At 45.1% G+C, this 18,416-nt stretch overlaps 1 protein-coding gene across 4 annotated transcripts in view; it reads left to right on the top strand.

The window, feature by feature from the left end:
• ARMC9 (armadillo repeat containing 9) overlaps positions 1-18,416 on the top strand; it is a 188,728-nt gene that overhangs the window by 79,222 nt on the left and 91,090 nt on the right. For all 4 annotated transcript variants that reach the window (XM_010362003.2, XM_030916894.1, XM_030916895.1 and 1 more), the window contains exons 15-17: positions 926-1,065; positions 2,892-2,968; positions 6,559-6,633. In XM_010362003.2, the coding sequence (XP_010360305.2) occupies positions 926-1,065; positions 2,892-2,968; positions 6,559-6,633 (292 nt within the window). The remainder of the gene's footprint in view (positions 1-925; positions 1,066-2,891; positions 2,969-6,558; positions 6,634-18,416) is intronic.

Genomic DNA, 18,416 nt, shown 5'->3' with positions numbered 1-18,416 from the left:
CACTTTGGGAGGTTGAGGCAGATGGATCAGCTGAGCTCGGGAGTTCGAGACCAGCCTGGCCAACATGGAGAAACCCCATCTCTACTAAAAATACAAAATTAGCCGGGTGTGGTGGTGCATGCCTGTAATCCCAGCTACTTGGCAGGCTGAGGCAGGAGAATCGCTTGAACCCAGGAGGCGGAGGTTGCAGTGAGCCTAGATCATGCCATTGCACTCCAGCCTGGGCAACAAGAGCAAAACTCCATCACAAAAAAAAGAAAAAACCTATTTGTTAAAGAAGTATTTCTATGGTCCTGTTTCCTGAGTTAAGTAAACCAAAAGCTACCAATGAATATTTATTAGATATTTGAAGTAATGCTCTGCTAATTTTAAATATTGAAAAGGAGACTTTCAAAGTAGGAGACCTCCTTACCGCCTTATCTTTATTTAAACCCTTAATAAATATCCCTGAAATGTAAAGAATTTTTGTTATTTCAATTGTATGGGTTTAACAAAAATATTCCTCAGAGTCTGTGTCTTCAGTAAGTTTGTCTTTTCTGATATACATTCACACTACTGTTTCCTCTTTTTTTTTTTTGGAGACAGAGTCTTGCTCCATCTCCCAGGCTGGAGTGCAGTGGTGCGATCTCAGGTCACTGCAACCTCTGCCTCCTGGATTCAAGCAATTCTCATGCCTCAGCCTCTCAAGTGGCTGGGATTACAGGCGCCGCCACCATGCCTGGCTAATTTTTACATTTTTAGTAGAGACGGGGTTTCACCATGTTAGCCAGGCTTGTCTCCAACTCCTGACCTCAGGTGATCCGTCCGCCTTGGCCTCCCAAAGTGCTGGGATCACAGGCATGAGCCACTGCACCCAGCCTACTGTTTCCTCTTACATGAAAAGTTTCTTGGCAGTTTTTATTTACAGTAGGCTGTTTCTTCCCAGGCGCCCCCTGCAGACAGCGATGATTCAAGACGGCCTCATCTTCTGGCTGGTTGATGCTCTGAAGGACCCCGACTGCCTGTCTGACTACACGCTGGAGTACTCGGTGGCTTTGCTTATGAACCTCTGTCTCCGCAGTGCAGGTCTCAGCCCCCCAACCCTCATTGTATTGCAAGAAGGGGAAGAGATCTTGACCTCTGAAGCTGGGTTTCTAGTGAGCATGATGTGGTTTGCTTTTAGTCTCGTAGAAAAGTAAAAACAAAAAAGAGTGGAAAGCATTTCCAACTAGTATCAAGCTGTTGAATCCCTGAAGACAAAATCCCTTCTCACCCTGTAAAAAATGTCTTGTATATATGTAGTGCCCACATTAAGAGGAGACTAAGTTCATTTACATTTCTCTTTATTGCATTGTTCAAAGGTAGGCAATTAAGAATACGATCCCCTTTTCTGAAGACAAAGAAGTGTGTTCCCAAGATCCTATAGGATTAAGCTGGCCGCAATAGCAGTGATACTAAACCACACTTCCTGCCGTGAATCACACGCTTTTCCCTGCCCCAGCCCTGGAGGTGGAGGTTCTCCTGTGGGCATAAGTCATTTATATACTTGATCAGTCATTTATATACTTGATCACTGAAGGTAGTGATTTTAGCTTTTCCAGGTACAGGTACTATCTCATTTCAATTGTTACCTGGGATGAAAGAAGCTTCTTTAGAAGAGATGCCAAGTCTAGGCTTTGGCTTTCCTCAGCCTGAGCATCCAGTGTTTGGAGAGAAAGGCCCCCTGGATAAATAGCTGGCTCAGGAGTACTTGCTGGAAGCATCTTCACCTCCGTATTCTTTGTAGACTGAACCACGTAACTGTGTGTTGTTGACTGAGTAAATGACTATTATTTCAGTCATTTTAAAGAATAGCATGTGCAAAAAGTCCTAGCCTTTTTTCTTTTTTTTTTGAGACGGAGTCTGGCTCTGTCGCCCAGGCTGGAGTGCAATGGCCGGATCTCAGCTCACTGCAAGCTCCGCCTCCCGGGTTCACGCCATTCTCCTGCCTCAGCCTCCCCAGTAGCTGGGACTACAGGCGCCCGCCACGTCGCCTGGCTAGTTTTTTGTATCTTTTTTAGTAGAGACAGGGTTTCAATGTGTTAGCCAGGATGGTCTCGATCTCCTGACCTTGTGATCCGCCCATCTCGGCCTCCCAAAGTGCTGGGATTACAGGCTTGAGCCACCGCGCCCGGCCTTTTTTTTTTTTTTTTTTTTTTTTTGAGACGGAGTCTGGCTCTGTTGCCCGGGCTGGAGTGCAGTGGCCGGATCTCAGCTCACTGCAAGCTCCGCCTCCCAGGTTCCCGCCATTCTCCTGCCTCAGCCTCCGGAGTAGCTGGGACTACAGGCGCCCGCCACCTCGCCCGGCTAGTTTTTTGTATTTTTTTTAGTAGAGACGGGGTTTCACCGTATTAGCCAGGATGGTCTCGATCTCCTGACCTCGTGATCCACCCGTCTCGGCCTCCCAAAGTGCTGGGATTACAGGCTTGAGCCACCGCGCCCGGCCGATTTTTATGATGACGTTTATAGCTACTAAAATGCCTGTATGGTCTTTGTGATGCTGGTATCCGTGCGTGGGAGGGAGAACATTGCTCTATAATGTATTCTGCTTTCACTGTAATGACTCACCCTGTGCTCTGACCAGAGTAATAACCATCACTTGGGGTGGTTTACTGAGCACTGAGGTCCTATGCTACACTGAGTCCTTTACATACATTAGTTTACTTAATTTTGCATCACCCTTTGAGGTAGGTATGAATAGTAATCTCTGTTGTAAAGAGGAAGAAACTGAGGCCCACACTGGTTATGTGACTCACCCAAGGTCATACAGCTCATGAGCAGAGGAACCAAGATTTGTCCCCAAGTCTACGTGACCCAAAATTCTGCCTCTGGGTTTAGACATGTCATGTTTAGCTTTGGTTTGTTTCCCATAGGGAAGAACATGTGTGCCAAGGTGGCAGGCCTCGTGCTCAAAGTCCTTTCGGATCTTCTTGGCCATGAAAACCATGAGGTACTCATTCAGCACTGCTAGCCCTGGGCTCGGGGGAGGCTGCACTGGGGACCCAATGCCTGTGACCCCACAGGCACACAGCTGGCCCAGGATGGTTGCTGTATTTGAAAACTGTACATGTTCTCCCTCCTCCAGGGATTTTCATAAGCAGCTGGAACTCTTTTATAATTTTTAGAATTTTGGAAGTCAGAAGCAGGATGTTGTTCTTTCTGTCCTCGTCTGCTTGGCCCACTGGCCTGTGCCGGGCCCCTCTGGCATTGCTTTTTCTCATCATCTAGCCCCCAACATTCCTCCCTCACATGCCACTCCCTTGGTATGGTTAATGTATCTATGTGGATGTGGATGGAGCCTTAAAAGAGATATGATACTGTGTACATGTGTATTGAATTTACAGAAATAGATTACCCTCTGGGTCTCATTCTGTTAATGGCTTTTCCCCTGTGTTTTTAGGACCTTTCTATGTTGCTTTACGTATGTCTAGTTCATTAAGTGTCACTACTGCAAAATAGCCCCTTGTTTGCACCCCTGCCATTCTACTTATCCAGCCTATACACTTTGGGTGCCTCCCACTCTCTGTTGCCATAGCAGTCCTCAGTGGACATGGCCGCACCTGCCCCTCCGGAGCCTGTGCCAGAGCTTCCAGGGATGCGTAGACACTCATCACTGCTGGCTGCCAGCATACGTCAGTTTCAGGTCACTGAGTCCTACCAAATTGTCCTCCAGAATGGCTATACTAGCGTTTGCTCTTACCAGCGTCCCCCCAACACCTAGTGTTCTTTTCTAAGTTTTCAACCTATGGGCCTCAAGCTCTTTTTAAATAAAGTAGAAGTATGGGGAAACAAATTAGCAAAAACAAATAATCAAATGTGATTGTTCTCTCACTTGCCTTCTACAAATGCCCTTGCGTAAACCATGGCCAAGCTTCAACAAAAATCTGACCACTTTAGACAGATGAGACCCAGGGGTATATCTGAGCAGGATACGATTGAGTACCACTTGGTTTCCACACGACGTCTGTTCCCAATTATTTATTTCTTTCCTTTTTTTTTTTTTTTTTTTTTTTTTTTTTTTTTTTTTTTTTTTTTTGAGACAGTCTCACTCTGTCATCCAGGCTGGAGTGCAGTGGTGTGATCTTGGCTCACTGCAGCCTCCACTTCCCAGATTCAAGCGATTCTCCTGCCTCAGCCTCCCAAGTAGCTGGCATTACAGGTGCCTGCCACCACGCCTGGCTAATTTTTTGTATTTTTAGTAGAGACAGAGTTTCACCATGTTGGCCAGGCTGGTCTTGAACTCCTGACCTGGTGATTCACCCACCTCGGCCTCCCAAAGTACTGGGATTACAAGCGTGAGCCACCACACCTGGCCTGTCTGTTCCCAATTCAAGCAGACAGCTCCCACTCTGGTCATTCCATTCACATTTTACAAAAGCCCTATTCACTGATTGGGTGACTTCTTTAGCTAGTGGATGTTTGGTGGCTTTGTGACATTCATTTTATATTTTAAAACTAGTGAGCTCTTAACTACTTCTAGGCCTGAATGAACTCTGTTCCTCACTTTATTCAACTCAGGCAGGTGAAACCACTGGAAAACATATTCTTCCATCTCATAATAAACGTTGGTTTCAAGTACTGGAACCAATATGTCTGCTCTGAAAACTTAATAAACCAAAGGATTCTAATCATATCATTACCTGTTACGAATGCATTGGCTTTGAAAATGAGCTGGATAGGCCGGTCGTGGTGGCTTACACCTGTAATCCCAGCAATTTTGGGAGACCGAGGCGGGAGGATCACTTGAAGTCAGGAGTTTGAGACCAGCCTGACCAACATGGTAAAATCCCATCTTTACTGAAAATACAAAAATTTGCCAGGCATGGTGGCATGTGCCTGTAATCCCAGCTACTCAGGAGGCTGAGGCATGAGAATCACTTGAATCTGGAGGATGGAGGTTGTAGTGAGCTGAGATTGTGCCATTGCACTCCAGCATGGATGATAGAGCGAGACTCTGTCTCAAAAGAAAAAAAGAAAGAAAAAGAAAATGAGCTTGAAAAACGACATACATAATCTGTCTGTGTGTATGTATATGTGTGTGTATATATTTTTTAGAGCCAAGAAATGTGTTTGCTACACTGTAGTAGTCATGATCTTGAAAGACAAAACCAACATAAAGAAAAAGATGCACATAATTGACTATATGAACATTACGTTTTTTGATTGGAAAAAGATGCCATAATCAAAGTCAAAAGATGAATGAAACCCTCAGGTAAAGTTGCATCACATGTGACGAAAGTTTAATGTTCCTAATAGATAAAGAGCTGGTATAAATTGATAAGTAAAAGTCAAGCAATCCAGTCAAAAAAAAAGGATAAAGGATATGACTAGACAGTTCACAGAATCGTGCTGCCCCAGAAATGTGAAAAGATGTTCAATCATGCTAGTTCAATCGGGAACTGAAAATAAAAACTGTAGGATGCCTTTTTTTACCCATCAGCTTGGCAAGCATTGAAAGTGCTAATCAAGTCCAGTGCTGAGGGAGGGCAGTGGGAAACGAGCCCTCCTCCATTGCTGTGGCGGGCAAAGCGTACAGCCTGCTGAAAAGAGAACTTGCTTATCAGCACCTGCCATGCTCTATGCCCGGTGTGTGCAAGTAAAACGTGGGTCCTGTCCTCAAAAAGCTCATAATAGAGGGGACATAGTATGAATTTAAAAGGATACTGCCTCCAGTGCTGTGGTGGAGGGATGTACAAGAAGTGGAAGTGAGCACCCTGTCTGGGGGCAGGGAGGCAGGAGTGGGTTCAGGAGAGCCTTCCCAGGAGACACGTCTGGGCTGAGTTTTCAAGGTTCATTGTATGTATGAAGATCATTCCTGGCGAGGTGAACTGCCAGAACCTGGCTGAGACATGGAGCAGCCTGGTGGGGGGCATCCCTTAGGTAGTATGGACACTTTGTGGTGGCAGGGAGGGAGAAGCAGAGGGGCTGAGATAAAGGCCACACCAAGGGTTTCCGCTTTTCCAACTGGGCTTTATGGAAGATTTCTGAGATGGAGAGAGGGATGATTTGGCCCATACTGTAGAATGTTGGGAGTGATCTGATGGTTACATTAAAGGGTGAATGAATATTGAGGGTAGAAAGACTGGTTTGGAGATCTGATGTAGCCTAGGTCATGGGCGATGATGTCTGAACAAGGACAGTAGCAGTGGATATGGAAAAAAGGGGTTCCTATCAAAGAGGCTTGAAGACTGAGCATTGGAGACTGAACAACAACCACAAAAAAATCAACGATGACTCCAGAGTTTCTAGCCTGAGTGATCAGGAGGTTAAAGGTAACTTTAATTAAGCAATGAAATGCAGCAGGAGTAAGCTTTGGGAGGGAGTGACGAATTTGGTTTTAGACTCAGTAGTAGCTGTCACTTGGACATGCAGATGGAGATGTCTGTCACTTGGGAACACACATCCTGAAGCACAGGAGAGCCGGAAGGACGGGAACACCCACTCTCCCCATTTGCCAGATTGTTCTGAGCTGTGGTGTTTGATATAGAGTTGTGCAGTATTTGAAAACTTGCAAATAACTGTTTTTTTCTCCCCTTAAAGATACAGCCATATGTGAATGGAGCTTTGTACAGCATCCTTTCTGTTCCATCCATCCGTGAGGAAGCAAGAGCAATGGTAAGAAAACGTGCCTGAGAAGCATGTGAGCTTCCTTCAGTGCCACAGTTACAGTTCAGAGCTTTTAGAGCAAGACCTCCTCGATTGGGCTCCGTAGAAGGGCTCAGATCCTTTACAAACTCCTTGAAATTGTAGGCGAAATGTGTATTTGCCATTTCCCGGGGAGAGAGTCTGTAACTTTTATCAGATCCTCAAGGGGATCCCTAACTCCTAAATGGTTAAAAATAAAAGTGTTAAAAAGTTCCCAACAGGCTGACTTTTGCAAAGTTACAGACACTCTGATGGCAACCAAATGGAAAAGATTATAAAACTGTCTAGGACTTGGTTTGGTTGGTAAATAATAAACTCAGTTTTTAATGTGTATGTTAACGCTTGTATGTGAAGTAAAAAACAAACCTCAGGTGATTAGTATCTTATTTTGAAAGGACAAATGTTTCTAGATCTGATCAGCAAAACAGCTAGAGTTTTGTCCTTTTTCTTTCCACCATATGAAACCAGGTCAACAGTGTATTAAATGCTGTGACGAAAGGGAATCTATTTCCACCCTCAAAACACAGGCAAAATTCTCATTGGGAGCAATAAAACATTCTTCTAATTGGTTTTGCTTACTTAGAGGAATTGCTAAATCTTCTCGTTGATCATTTAAAATTACACCAAGAGTTAACACCAGAGATGAAACTTATTTAAGAACCATTGTATGTGATCACACTAAACAATGGACCTTAATTGCCTACTGCTTTTAAATGTCACTACAGAACAGGGGGAAATAAACTTGCTGAAATTCTGCATTATGGTCATTTCAGTGAAAGAAAGGGATTGTCAACCAAGGCAAAGAAGAGGAAAAAACATGTAGGCTGAAGAGAAAGAATGGAGGTAACATTCCAAGTGTGAAATGCAGCATGGAGGAAACACACCAGGGCAAAGGGATGGAGGGGGCGGGAAGTGAAGCCGAGGACAGGGGCCATGTGAGGAAGAGTCACAGTTGCAGCTTGTGAGAGAAGGACTGCCCTTAGAGATCCCAGAGCAGGGACAAAAAAGACAGAAGAGAGAGACAGAGCTTCGGAGACCTATGTGACAATATTAGGTCTGACAGACACCCAATAGGAGTTGCAGAAGGAGAGCAATGTGAGCAAATGGGGCGGAAAAATGATTGGATAAATAATGAAGACATATGGTGAAAAATATAAACGTAACAGTAAGGTGTCTAGGAAACCCCTAAATGTTTGGAAAATAAACAACACACTGGTATTATCTATTACTGCATAACAATTTACCCCAAAGCTTAGTGGCTTAAACAAATTTTTTGTTTTTGTTTTTGAGACAGAGTTTGGCTCTGTCACCCAGACTGGAGTACAGTGGCGCAATCTTGACTCACTGCAACCTCTGCCTCCTGGGTTCAAGTGATTGTCCTGCCTCAGCCTCCCAAGCATCTGGGACTACAGGCATGCACCACCACACCCAGCTGATTTTTGTATTTTTAGTAGAGATGGGGTTTCACCATCTTGGCCAGGCTGGTCTCAAGCTCCTGACCTCGAGTGATCCACCTGCCTTAGCCTCCCAAAGCGCTGAGATTACAGACATGAGTCACCGTGCCCAGCCGATTTTTGTTTTCGTTTTTGAGACAGAATCTTGCTCTTTTGCCCAGGCTGGAATGCAGTGGCCTGATCACAGTGCACCGCAGCCTCCATCTCCCAGGCTCAAACCATCCTCCTGCCTCAGCTTATCCAGTAGCTGGGACTATAGGTGTGTGCCACCACAGCTAGCTGATTTTTTTTTTTTTTTTTTTTTTGAGACAGAGTCTTGCTCTGTCGTCCAGGCGGGAGTGCAGTGGCCGGATCTCAGCTCACTGCAAGCTCCGCCTCCTGGGTTTACGCCATTCTCCTGCCTCAGCCTCCCGAGTAGCTGGGACTACAGGCGCCTGCCACCTCGCCCGGCTAGATTTTTGTATTTTTTAGTAGAGACAGGGTTTCACCGTGTTAGCCAGGATGGTCTCGATCTCCTGACCTCGTGATCCGCCCGTCTCGGCCTCCCAAAGTGCTGGGATTACAGGCTTGAGGCACCGTGCCCAGCCGCTGATTTTTTTTTAAGAGACGGGGTCTTGCTTGCCATGTTGCCCAGGCTGGTCTCAAACTACTAGGCTCACGTGATCCTCCCATCTTGGCCTCCATGTAGGGATTACATGCATGAGCCACTGAGCCTGGCCCTTGAATTTTTAAATTACAGTCATGTACCACGTAACGACATTTTGGTCAACAAAAGACTGCATATATGATAATGGTCCAATAAGATTATAATACTGTATTTTTACTGTACCTTACCTATGTTTAGAGATGCTTAGATACACAAATACCACCTTGTTACAGTTGCCTACAGTATTCAACACAGTCACGTACTGAACAGGTTTGTACCCTAGGATCTTATTGGCTGTGCCATGTAGCCTAGGTGTGTAGTAGGCTATACCATCTAGGTTTGTCACTTACTCTGTGATATTTATGCAATAATGACATCGTCTCACAACACATTTCTCGGAACATATCCCTATCGCTAAGCTACCAATGACTGTTTCTCTGGGTCACACATTCAAGATAGCAGAGTAGTCCTAACTAAGAGTTGCTCAGTTTATAGTTGAGACCTCAGCCTCTGCTTCCAGGCTCACTCACATGGCTGTCAGCAGGAGGCCTCAGTTTTCTTCTGGCTGTTGACTGGGGACCTCATTTGCTTCCCCCTTGGAGCTCTCCATAAGACTTCTCTTGACATGGCAGTTGGCTTCCCCTAGAATGAGTGATTTGAGAGAGAAAGTAAGCAAGACAGAAGCCCCAATGTCTTTTAGAAAAACCTACTCTCGGCCGGGCGCGGTGGCTCAAGCCTGTAATCCCAGCACTTTGGGAGGCCGCCTCGGCCGGGCGCGGTGGCTCAAGCCTGTAATCCCAGCACTTTGGGAGGCCGAGACGGGCGGATCACGAGGTTAGGAGATCGAGACCATCCTGGCTAACACGGTGAAACCCCGTCTCTACTAAAAAAATACAAAAAACTAGCCGGGCGAGGTGGCGGGCGCCTGTAGTCCCAGCTACTCGGGAGGCTGAGGCAGGAGAATGGCGTAAACCCGGGAGGCGGAGCTTGCAGTGAGCTGAGATCCGGCCACTGCACTCTAGCCTGGGCGACAGAGCGAGACTCTGTCTCAAAAAAAAAAAAAAAAAAAAAAAAAAAAAAAAACCTACTCTCAGAAATGAGATACCACCGCATTTATTTTCTTGGTTACACCGACCCACCCTGGTACTGTGTGGAGGGGATTGAACAAGAGTGTGACTCCCAGGAGGTGGAATCACTGGGGCTACCTTGGGGCTGGCTGCCACATACTCCTAAGTAACTGTGGGTCAAAGAAAAAAGCACAAGAGAAGTGAAGGGCTATTATTCTTTTGAAAAATACTACAAATATTTTCTCAATTTTGGTTTGTCTTTTTAAATTATGGTAGTTGGCCAGAAGCAGTGGCTCATGCCTGTAATCCCAGCACTTTTGGAAGCCGAGGTGGGCAGATCACGAGGTCAGGAGTTTGAGACCAGCCTGGCCAACTTGGTGAAACCCTGTCTCTACTAAAAATGCAAAAATTAGCTGGGTTTGGTGGTGGGCACCTGTAATTCCAGCTACTCAGGAGACTGAGGCAGGAAAATTACTTGAACTCAGGAGGCAGAGCTTGCAGTGAGCCAAGATCATGCCATTGCACTCCAGCCTGGGTGACAGAGCAAGACTCTGTCTCAAAAACTCAAAAAAAAAAAATTATGGTGCTTTTGGTCAAACATTAGCTTTAATGATAGCTAAATCTGTTAATATTTTCCTTTATGTCTTCTGACGTGGGTTTCTAGATAGGATGTGAGTTTTTGACTTTGAAAAGGAAATGTGGATTACTTACATAAAGATGTAAGTAGATGACGGGGCATGGTGGCTCATGCCTGTAATCCCAGCACTTTGGGAGGCTGAGATAGGCAGATCACCTGAGGTTGGGAGTTCGAGACCAGCCTGGCCAACGTGGAGAAACCCTGTCTCTACTAAAAATACCATAATTAGCCAGGCATAGTGGTGGACACCTGTAATCCCAGCTACTCAGGAGGCTGAGGCAGGAGAATCTCTTGAACCCAGAAGGCAGAGGTTGCAGTGAGCCGAGATCATGCCACTGCACTCCAGCCTGGGCAACAGAGTGAGACTCCATCTCAAAAAAAAAAAAAAAAAATTATGGTGGTTTTGGTCAAACATTAGCTTTAATGATAGCCAAATATGTTAATATTTTCCTTAATGGCTTCTACATAAATTTCTAGATAGGCTGTGAGTTTTTGACTTTGAAAAGGAAATGTGGATTACTTACATAAAGATGTAAGTAGGTGACGGGACACGGTGGCTCCTGCCTGTAATCCTAGCACTTTGGGAGGCTGAGGTGGGCGGATCACCTGAGATCGGGAGTTCGAGACCAGCCTGGTCAGCGTGGAGAAACCCTGTCTCTACTAAAAATACAAAAATTAGCCAGGCGTGGTGGTGGACACCTGTAATCCCAGCTACTCAGGAGGCTGAGGCAGGAGAATCACTTGAACCCGGAAGGCAGAGGTTGTAGTGAGCCGAGATCATGCTACTGGACTGCACCCTGGGCAACAGAGTGAGACTCCGTCTCAAAAAAAAAGATGTAAGTAGAATAAGCTTCCCTCTGGCATTTAACAGAGATTAAAATATATAAGCCAGGGAGGAACCCCCTTTTAGCCTGAGAAGAGGAAGCTTTTAACACATCACCTAGGCAGTTGCCTACTTAATTATTTGTAAGAGTGACCTCTAAGGGATGATCATGCCCACAATAAGGTTTTTCCTAAAACCCTGAGATTTCCCTCCTTTCACGTTTATCCTTGAGGAAGTTTTTAGATTGATAAAGGCATTATATTCTCTTTGCATGTAGGTCTTACATGGGTACATTTGTTTGGCAGAGTCTAGGTTGTGTGCCTGCACCCTAGCTGCGAGGGAGGCTAGAAATGCTGAATAATGAAGGAAATAAGACAACAAGGAAAACATTTCCCACAATCCCTCCACCTTGACATCTGCTCATGCACGGTGCTAGGGAAGTGGAGGCAGAATTGATGTCCTCAGCCCTGCTGGTATTTAGTTTTTATTTCTTTATTTCTTTGAGATGGAGTCTCGCTCTGTTGCCTAGGCTGGAGCGCAGTGGTGCGATCTCAGCTCACTGCAACCTCTGCCTCCCGAGTTCAAGCGATTCTCCTGCCTCAGCCTCCTGAGTAGCTGGAATTACAGGTGCCCACCACCATGCCCGGCTAATGTTTGTATTTTTAGTAGAGACAGGGTTTCACCATGTTGGCCAGGCTGGTATCAAACTTCTGACCTCAGGTGATCCACCCGCCTTGGCCTCCCAAAGTGCTGGGATTACAGGCATGAGCCACCGTGCCCAGTGCCTGCTGGTATTTGTATGTGTGTCAGCACAGTCCTTCTGGAAAGCAGTTTGGCAGTTACATGAAAAATCACTAAAGGATCTATCTTTTGGACTCGTTCATTTTCTTCTAGTTGTTGATGCACAGAAGAAGAGCTCTATGCATGGCAATGCTCATTTCAACATTTTTATAAGAGCAAAAAGCTGGAAGCAACATAAATATCTAGTAATACAGGAATTGCTAATGAAATTATGATTCTTTTGCTCAAAATATTAATAGCTATTGAAGATGATAATTAGGAAAAGCAGTATGAAGCAGTATGGAAAATTTTATTTTACTGTGTAATGAGGGATAAAAGCAGAACATCTCATTATAAGAATGTATGTGCTCATGGAAAATGACACAATATACATAAAAATTACGTTAGTACCAAATCCTATTATAGTAGTCTTACAAGAATACATAAAGGGAAAAAGGAGAACAAAATAAATGAGTCACCTGAGGCCCATTTGAATTTTAAGAGCCTGCCAAGGCCTGGGGCTGGAGAAGAGATCACATAAGTGGAGCTGCCCTAATACCCACTCCACAGGCCTATGGCTAGGGCTGGAGTCATAGTCAGCCATGGGCCTCTGCCCCAGAGACCCCAACAAACATCCTGCCCAGGGCTGGAGCCGACCAGAGGCTCTGCGGGTTATAAAGGCTCCCAGAATCTCGAGAGCCGGGGAGCTGGGCTTAGAAGCCTCTCAGCCCAGAGGAATGCCCAAGCACACCATGGGGCTGCTCTGCTCCAGTGACCCTGGGGCCCACACCGCAGGCCCATGATGCCAGAAACTGCCTCTGCTCTCCCCAGAGGGCTGGGTGCTGCTGTTCCCCACCCAACAGAATGATGAATGATCACCCACGTGCCTGATCCTCCACGTTGCCCACTTCTGAATCAAAGTCATTTGCTTGGCAGAATCTAAGTGGTGTGCCTGCACCCTAGCTGCAAAGGAGGCTTGAAATGTGAGTGTTCTGTCTGTTGCCTTGGGAAATTAACAGTGTAGAGAACCTGGTTATAAGGCATTCGTCAGCCACAGGTCACAGGTGTCCATTACAGGTGGTCAGCTTAGTCACTGTATTTCGTGATGCTCACTAGGTATGGGCTTGGCTTGGCTTGGCTTGGCTTTGCTTTGCTTTGCTTTTCCTTCCTTTCAACGGGGTCTCACTATGTCACCAGGCTGGTCTCGAACTCCTGGGCTCAAGTGATTCTCCTGCCTCAGCCTCCCAAAGTGCTGAGGTTACAGACATGAGCCACCACGCCTGACCTAAGTATGGGCCTTTCAAAATTAGTGTAGAAATTTTTCATATTCTTGTCCCCATAATTCTACTTCTGAAGCTCCACACAAGACATGAGCAAAGATGTATGTATCAGAATGTTCATTCCAGCTTTATTGATCATAGTGGAAGACAGGAAACAATGACAAGACCTAACGTGAGGGAGTGACTAAGAAAAGAGGCCGGAAGGTGGAGTGGTTGAGAGTGGGTACTCCTGAGCCTGGCTTTGAATCATGTTCTGCCACTTCCTAGTTGGCTAGTGACAATGAAGCTCTCAGTGTGATCGTTTTTCCATCTGTAAGATGAGGATTGTTGCAGTACTAAACTCATAGAATTGTAAGCATTAAAGGAGCTCATAATATAAAATATTTAGAATAGTGCCTGGCACACAGTAAGCACTGAGAGATGTTAGCTACTATTATTATTATTATTATAGCTATGAAAATGTGGTTTATAAGGTTTTTATCGAACATGAAAAAATCATAAAGTTAAATAAGAAGCAACATAATATCAGTATGTTCTGAGTTATGTAAAACAATGCACATAAAAGGAAGGAAATACTTCAAAATGTTCCCAATTATCTCTGGGTGGGGGCCTGTGAGTAATTTTTATTCCTTCTTGTATGTTGTTTGCAAGTTTTCTATACAGAACTTGTGTCACTTTCATAACTAGAGGAAAATATTTATATCTACCTGAAATAGATATTTGAATTTCTCAGGGGAAAATTTCCCTTGAAGACCTTTAGTGATAGAGGATTAGACTGTGAAGCTGGAACGATAGAATGCACTAGAGTTCAGTAGAGTAAAAGTAGAAGTGAGTTCGAAGTTAGTTGTTCTGTGTAGTGTTCAGTGTGTGTTGTCAGTCTCTGGAAGAGATGCTTTCTCTCATTTAATCCCTCAAAGGTGCCCTGAAGGAGTGACTGTGTTGGTGCCCCTTCTGCTGCTGACAACATCAAGGCTTAAAGGTGCAATCCTCTGCCCGGGCCCACACGGCCAGCAAGGGGCTGCTAACCATGGTTTGACTCCAGAGCCCTCTGCACCTGTGCCGCAGTGTCACTCCAGGCTTGGGACTTTCACCTAGTCAGACATCTGCACATGACGAATTGTTTTCTTAAACACTATACATACAAATACAGGCTTCTGTAGGATTATCTTTATGGCGGTCTTTAATCGTAGCTAGCTGCCAGGAACAGGAGTTCCTTATTTACTTTTTGCATACTGCGTGTGTTACCATTTTTACGCATCTGGATGATTCTCTAGGACCTTTTGTTATCCTTCGGTCTACCTGGGCGTTGTTACTTGACCTAAATTATCTGAAATGACAAGTTATTACTTTTAGGATGAGATGCGGTCGTTTTATGACTTCTTTCTATAACTTAGATTAAATATTACCTAATGTATGTGATTTTTTAAAAATATGTGATATTTTGACTGGGCACACAACTCACACCTGTAATCCCACCACTTTAGGAGGCTGAGGTAAGAAGACTGCTTGAGCCCAGGAGTTCAAGCCCAGCCTAGGTGACATGGTGAAACCCCATCTCCACAAAAAAATGCAAAAATTAGCCAGGTGTGGTGGCGCATGCCTGTAGTCCCAGCCACTTGGGAGGCTGAGGCAGGAGAATCAATTGAGTGCAGGAGGTTGAGGCAGCAGTGAGCTGTGATCACATCACTACGCTCTAGCCTGGACAACAGAGTAAAACCCTGTCTCCAAAAAAAAAAAAAGATATTTCTCACTGGAGAATTTGCTATTAAGAAAGGTACAGTGGCCCATGCCTATAATCCCAGCACTTTTGGAGGCTGAGGCATGTGGATCACTTGAAGTCACGAGTTGAACCGGTCTTGAAGACCAGACTGGCCAACATGGAGAAAATCCATCTCTACTAAAAATACAAAAATTAGCTAGGCATGGTGGTGCACACCTGTAATCCCAGCTACTCGGGAGGCTGAGGCACAAGAATTACTTGAACCTGGGAGGCGGAGGTTGCAGTGAGCTGGGGTTGTGGCACTGCACTCCAGCCTGGGCGACATAGTGAGACTCTGTCTCTGAAACAAAGAAAGCTTCAATTCTTCATTACAGAGTTCCCTCCCCCCAACCCCCACAAGTGATAACTACGCTAGAGATACATGAAAGAGAGTAAATAAGAATGAAAAGGTCTGGTTGGGCATGGTGGCTCATGCCTGTAATCCCAGCACTTTGAGAGGCTAAGACAGGAGGATCACTTGAGGGCAGGAGTTTTGAGACCAACCTGGGCATTCCCTGTCTTACCAATAATTTTTTTAAAATTAGCCAGGCGTGGTGGTGCACACCTGTAATCCCAGCTACTCGGGATACTGAAGCACAAGAATTACTTGAACCTGGGAGGCGGAGATTGCAGTGAGCTGAGATTGTGGCACTGCACTCCAGCCTGGGTAACATAGTGAGACTGTCTCTAAAAACAAGACAGCTTCAATTCTTCATTACAGAGGAGTTCCCCCCCACGGCCCCCAAGTAATAACTACGCTAGAGATACATGAAAGAGAGTAAATGACAATAAAAAGGTCTGGTTGGGCATGGTGGCTCATGCCTGTAATCCCAGCACTTTGAGAGGCCAAGGCAGGAGGATCACTTGAGGCCAGGAGTTTTGAGACCAGCCTGGGCATTCTCTGTCTCACCGATAATTTTTAAAAAATTAGCCAGGCATGGTGGTGCACACCTGTAGTCCCAGCCACTCCAGAAGCCGAGGTGGGAGGATCGCTTGAGCCAGGGAGGTTGAGGCTATGAGTTGCCATCACACCACTACACTCCAGCCTGGGCAACAAAGTGAGATCCTGTCTGTCTCAAAAACAAACAAACAAAGATCTTGAAATATATGACCAAATAATGAGCAGATAATCTTGCAGAAGTAACATCTGGTAAGAAAAGATAGACCCTGAGTGAATGATGGCCTCACTCCACTGGTAAAAATGCTCAGACATTGACATTCCTGAGATAGCCAGTGGCGCTTCTGATCTTTGCCACTTAAAGGGCTTATCACCAGGCGTGGTGGCCCACACCTGTAATCCAGCACTTTGGGAGGCCAAGGTGGGCAGATCACCTGAGGTCAGGAGTTCAAGACCAGCCTGGTCAATATGGCGAGACCCCCGTCTCTACTAAAAACACAAAAATTAACCAGGCATGGTGGCACATGCTTGTAGTCCCAGCTACTTGGGAGGCTAAGTTAGGAGAGTCACTTGAACCCTGGAGTTGGAGGTTGCTGTGATCCAAGATCATGTCACTATCCTCCAGCCTGGGTAGTAGAGCAAGACTCCATCTCAAAAAATAAATAAATAAGTAAAAATTTTTTAAAGGGGCTTATCACACTGCTTTTGCATGATAACTTTCTCCTTCCTGTGGCCCTGATATTGAGTGGGGGGTGGAGAAGAGGGGAGAGACACATTTGTGAGATATACAGTTCAGCTCTTGCAGCAGTGCAGGGCCAAGGCAGTCATTGGTTGGTAACTGTCTCTCTGGTACGACAAGCCTGGCCAGATGTGCAAATGGTCCTACAGGAGCCTGGGCACTGCTGGTCCCTCAACTCACGGACAGCTTTCCAGAGTTCTTCCTCACTTCCAGACTGTCCCCTCCGCCTCTGTGAGCTTCCCCATCTCTGCCTCCCAGCTCAGTGTTACTGTTCCCTCAGGTTCTGTCCTCACCCTCTGCTCTTCTCTCACTGCCACACTGGGGAACCTTGTTTCTTCCCTTTGCTTCAGCTACCAGATCTTTCTCCTGAGCCACGAACCCCTACTGGACACAGCAAGCACAATCTTGACCATTTATCAAGCATCCATTCTGTGCCAGCCATTGGACTAGAGGCTATTTCTTCAGGTATAATTTACAAACAGTGAAAAGCACAGGCCTTACATGGGGGAGTTTAGCGCATCTTGACAAATGTGTGTATCTGCATACCAACACCCAATTATATACTTTGTCTTTTAAAAATTTCAAGTCAACTCAAATTGTTATCCTCATTTTTATAGTCGAAGAAACAGGCTAGATGAAGTTAAGTGATTTGAGTGAGGTCACACATTAAATTCATGGGGGAACTAATTGCAATTACAATACTGATTTAACTTCTAGAAGGTAATGCTCTGCTTTGGATGACAAGAACTCAGCAAGTTCAAAGCTGCACTTGGCATTTCTTTGATTCAGTTAGAGCTATTGATTCCAAACTGGCCTACATAAAAAGGGAACTTATTGGCTCATGTAACTGAAAAGTCCAGCAAAATGTTCAGGCACAGTTTGATCAGGGGCTCACATGCCACTAGATCCATTTCTCTGGCAGTACTTCTGGACTCCACTTCCTCTGTTTTGAGGTCATTACTAGAAGCACTTTCCCCTCACAGCGGTTAGAGGCCTCATAAGCTCAAGCTGTACAGACTCATTCAAATCCTGCCAGGGAAGAGGAGGGAGAGGAATTAGACAACGTGCTTAAGTCAGTATCTCATCCCTACTTTTCCCTGGAATTCTTTTACCCAATATTGAGAATTCTGTTGTCAGGGTATTATTATAAACAATGTATAGTGTAGTGACTTTATAATTCTTTTAATAGAAAAAGAATGAAATCTGTTTAAAGAGAGGTTCTATTTGTTCATTTACTTCTCTAAGCATATGGTTTCACTTCTCAATGATCATATTTGGCCCTAAAATCCAGAAGACAGTTTATAAATTTAGGGAAAACACAGGAAAAAAACTGAGCCCCCAGACCAACATATTGCCAAAACTTAAGGCAATGTTGTGCAGTACAATTTTACAATAGTTTGTTGTTGTTGTTGTTGTTAAATGTGTTATAATCCAGCCAGAGAGTCAATAAGAAGAAAATTATTTCACTATGAATTATAAAAAGGACAAAAAAAATGTTTAATATAAGCCAAGGATTTTTCCTTCTGCCCTTGTGGAACCAGTTGGACACCTGGCCAGGTTTGTCTTGCCAAAGAGATAGTTACCAACCAATGACTGCCTTGGTCCTGCCCTGCTGGGAGAGCTGAATTTTTGTATCTATCTCATAAACACATCTCTCTCCTCTTCTTCAT

Source organism: Rhinopithecus roxellana, chromosome 14 (assembly GCF_007565055.1).
Source record: "Rhinopithecus roxellana isolate Shanxi Qingling chromosome 14, ASM756505v1, whole genome shotgun sequence".
Classification (NCBI taxonomy): domain Eukaryota; kingdom Metazoa; phylum Chordata; class Mammalia; order Primates; family Cercopithecidae; genus Rhinopithecus; species Rhinopithecus roxellana.
This window is presented reverse-complemented; position numbering and strand designations above follow the sequence as displayed.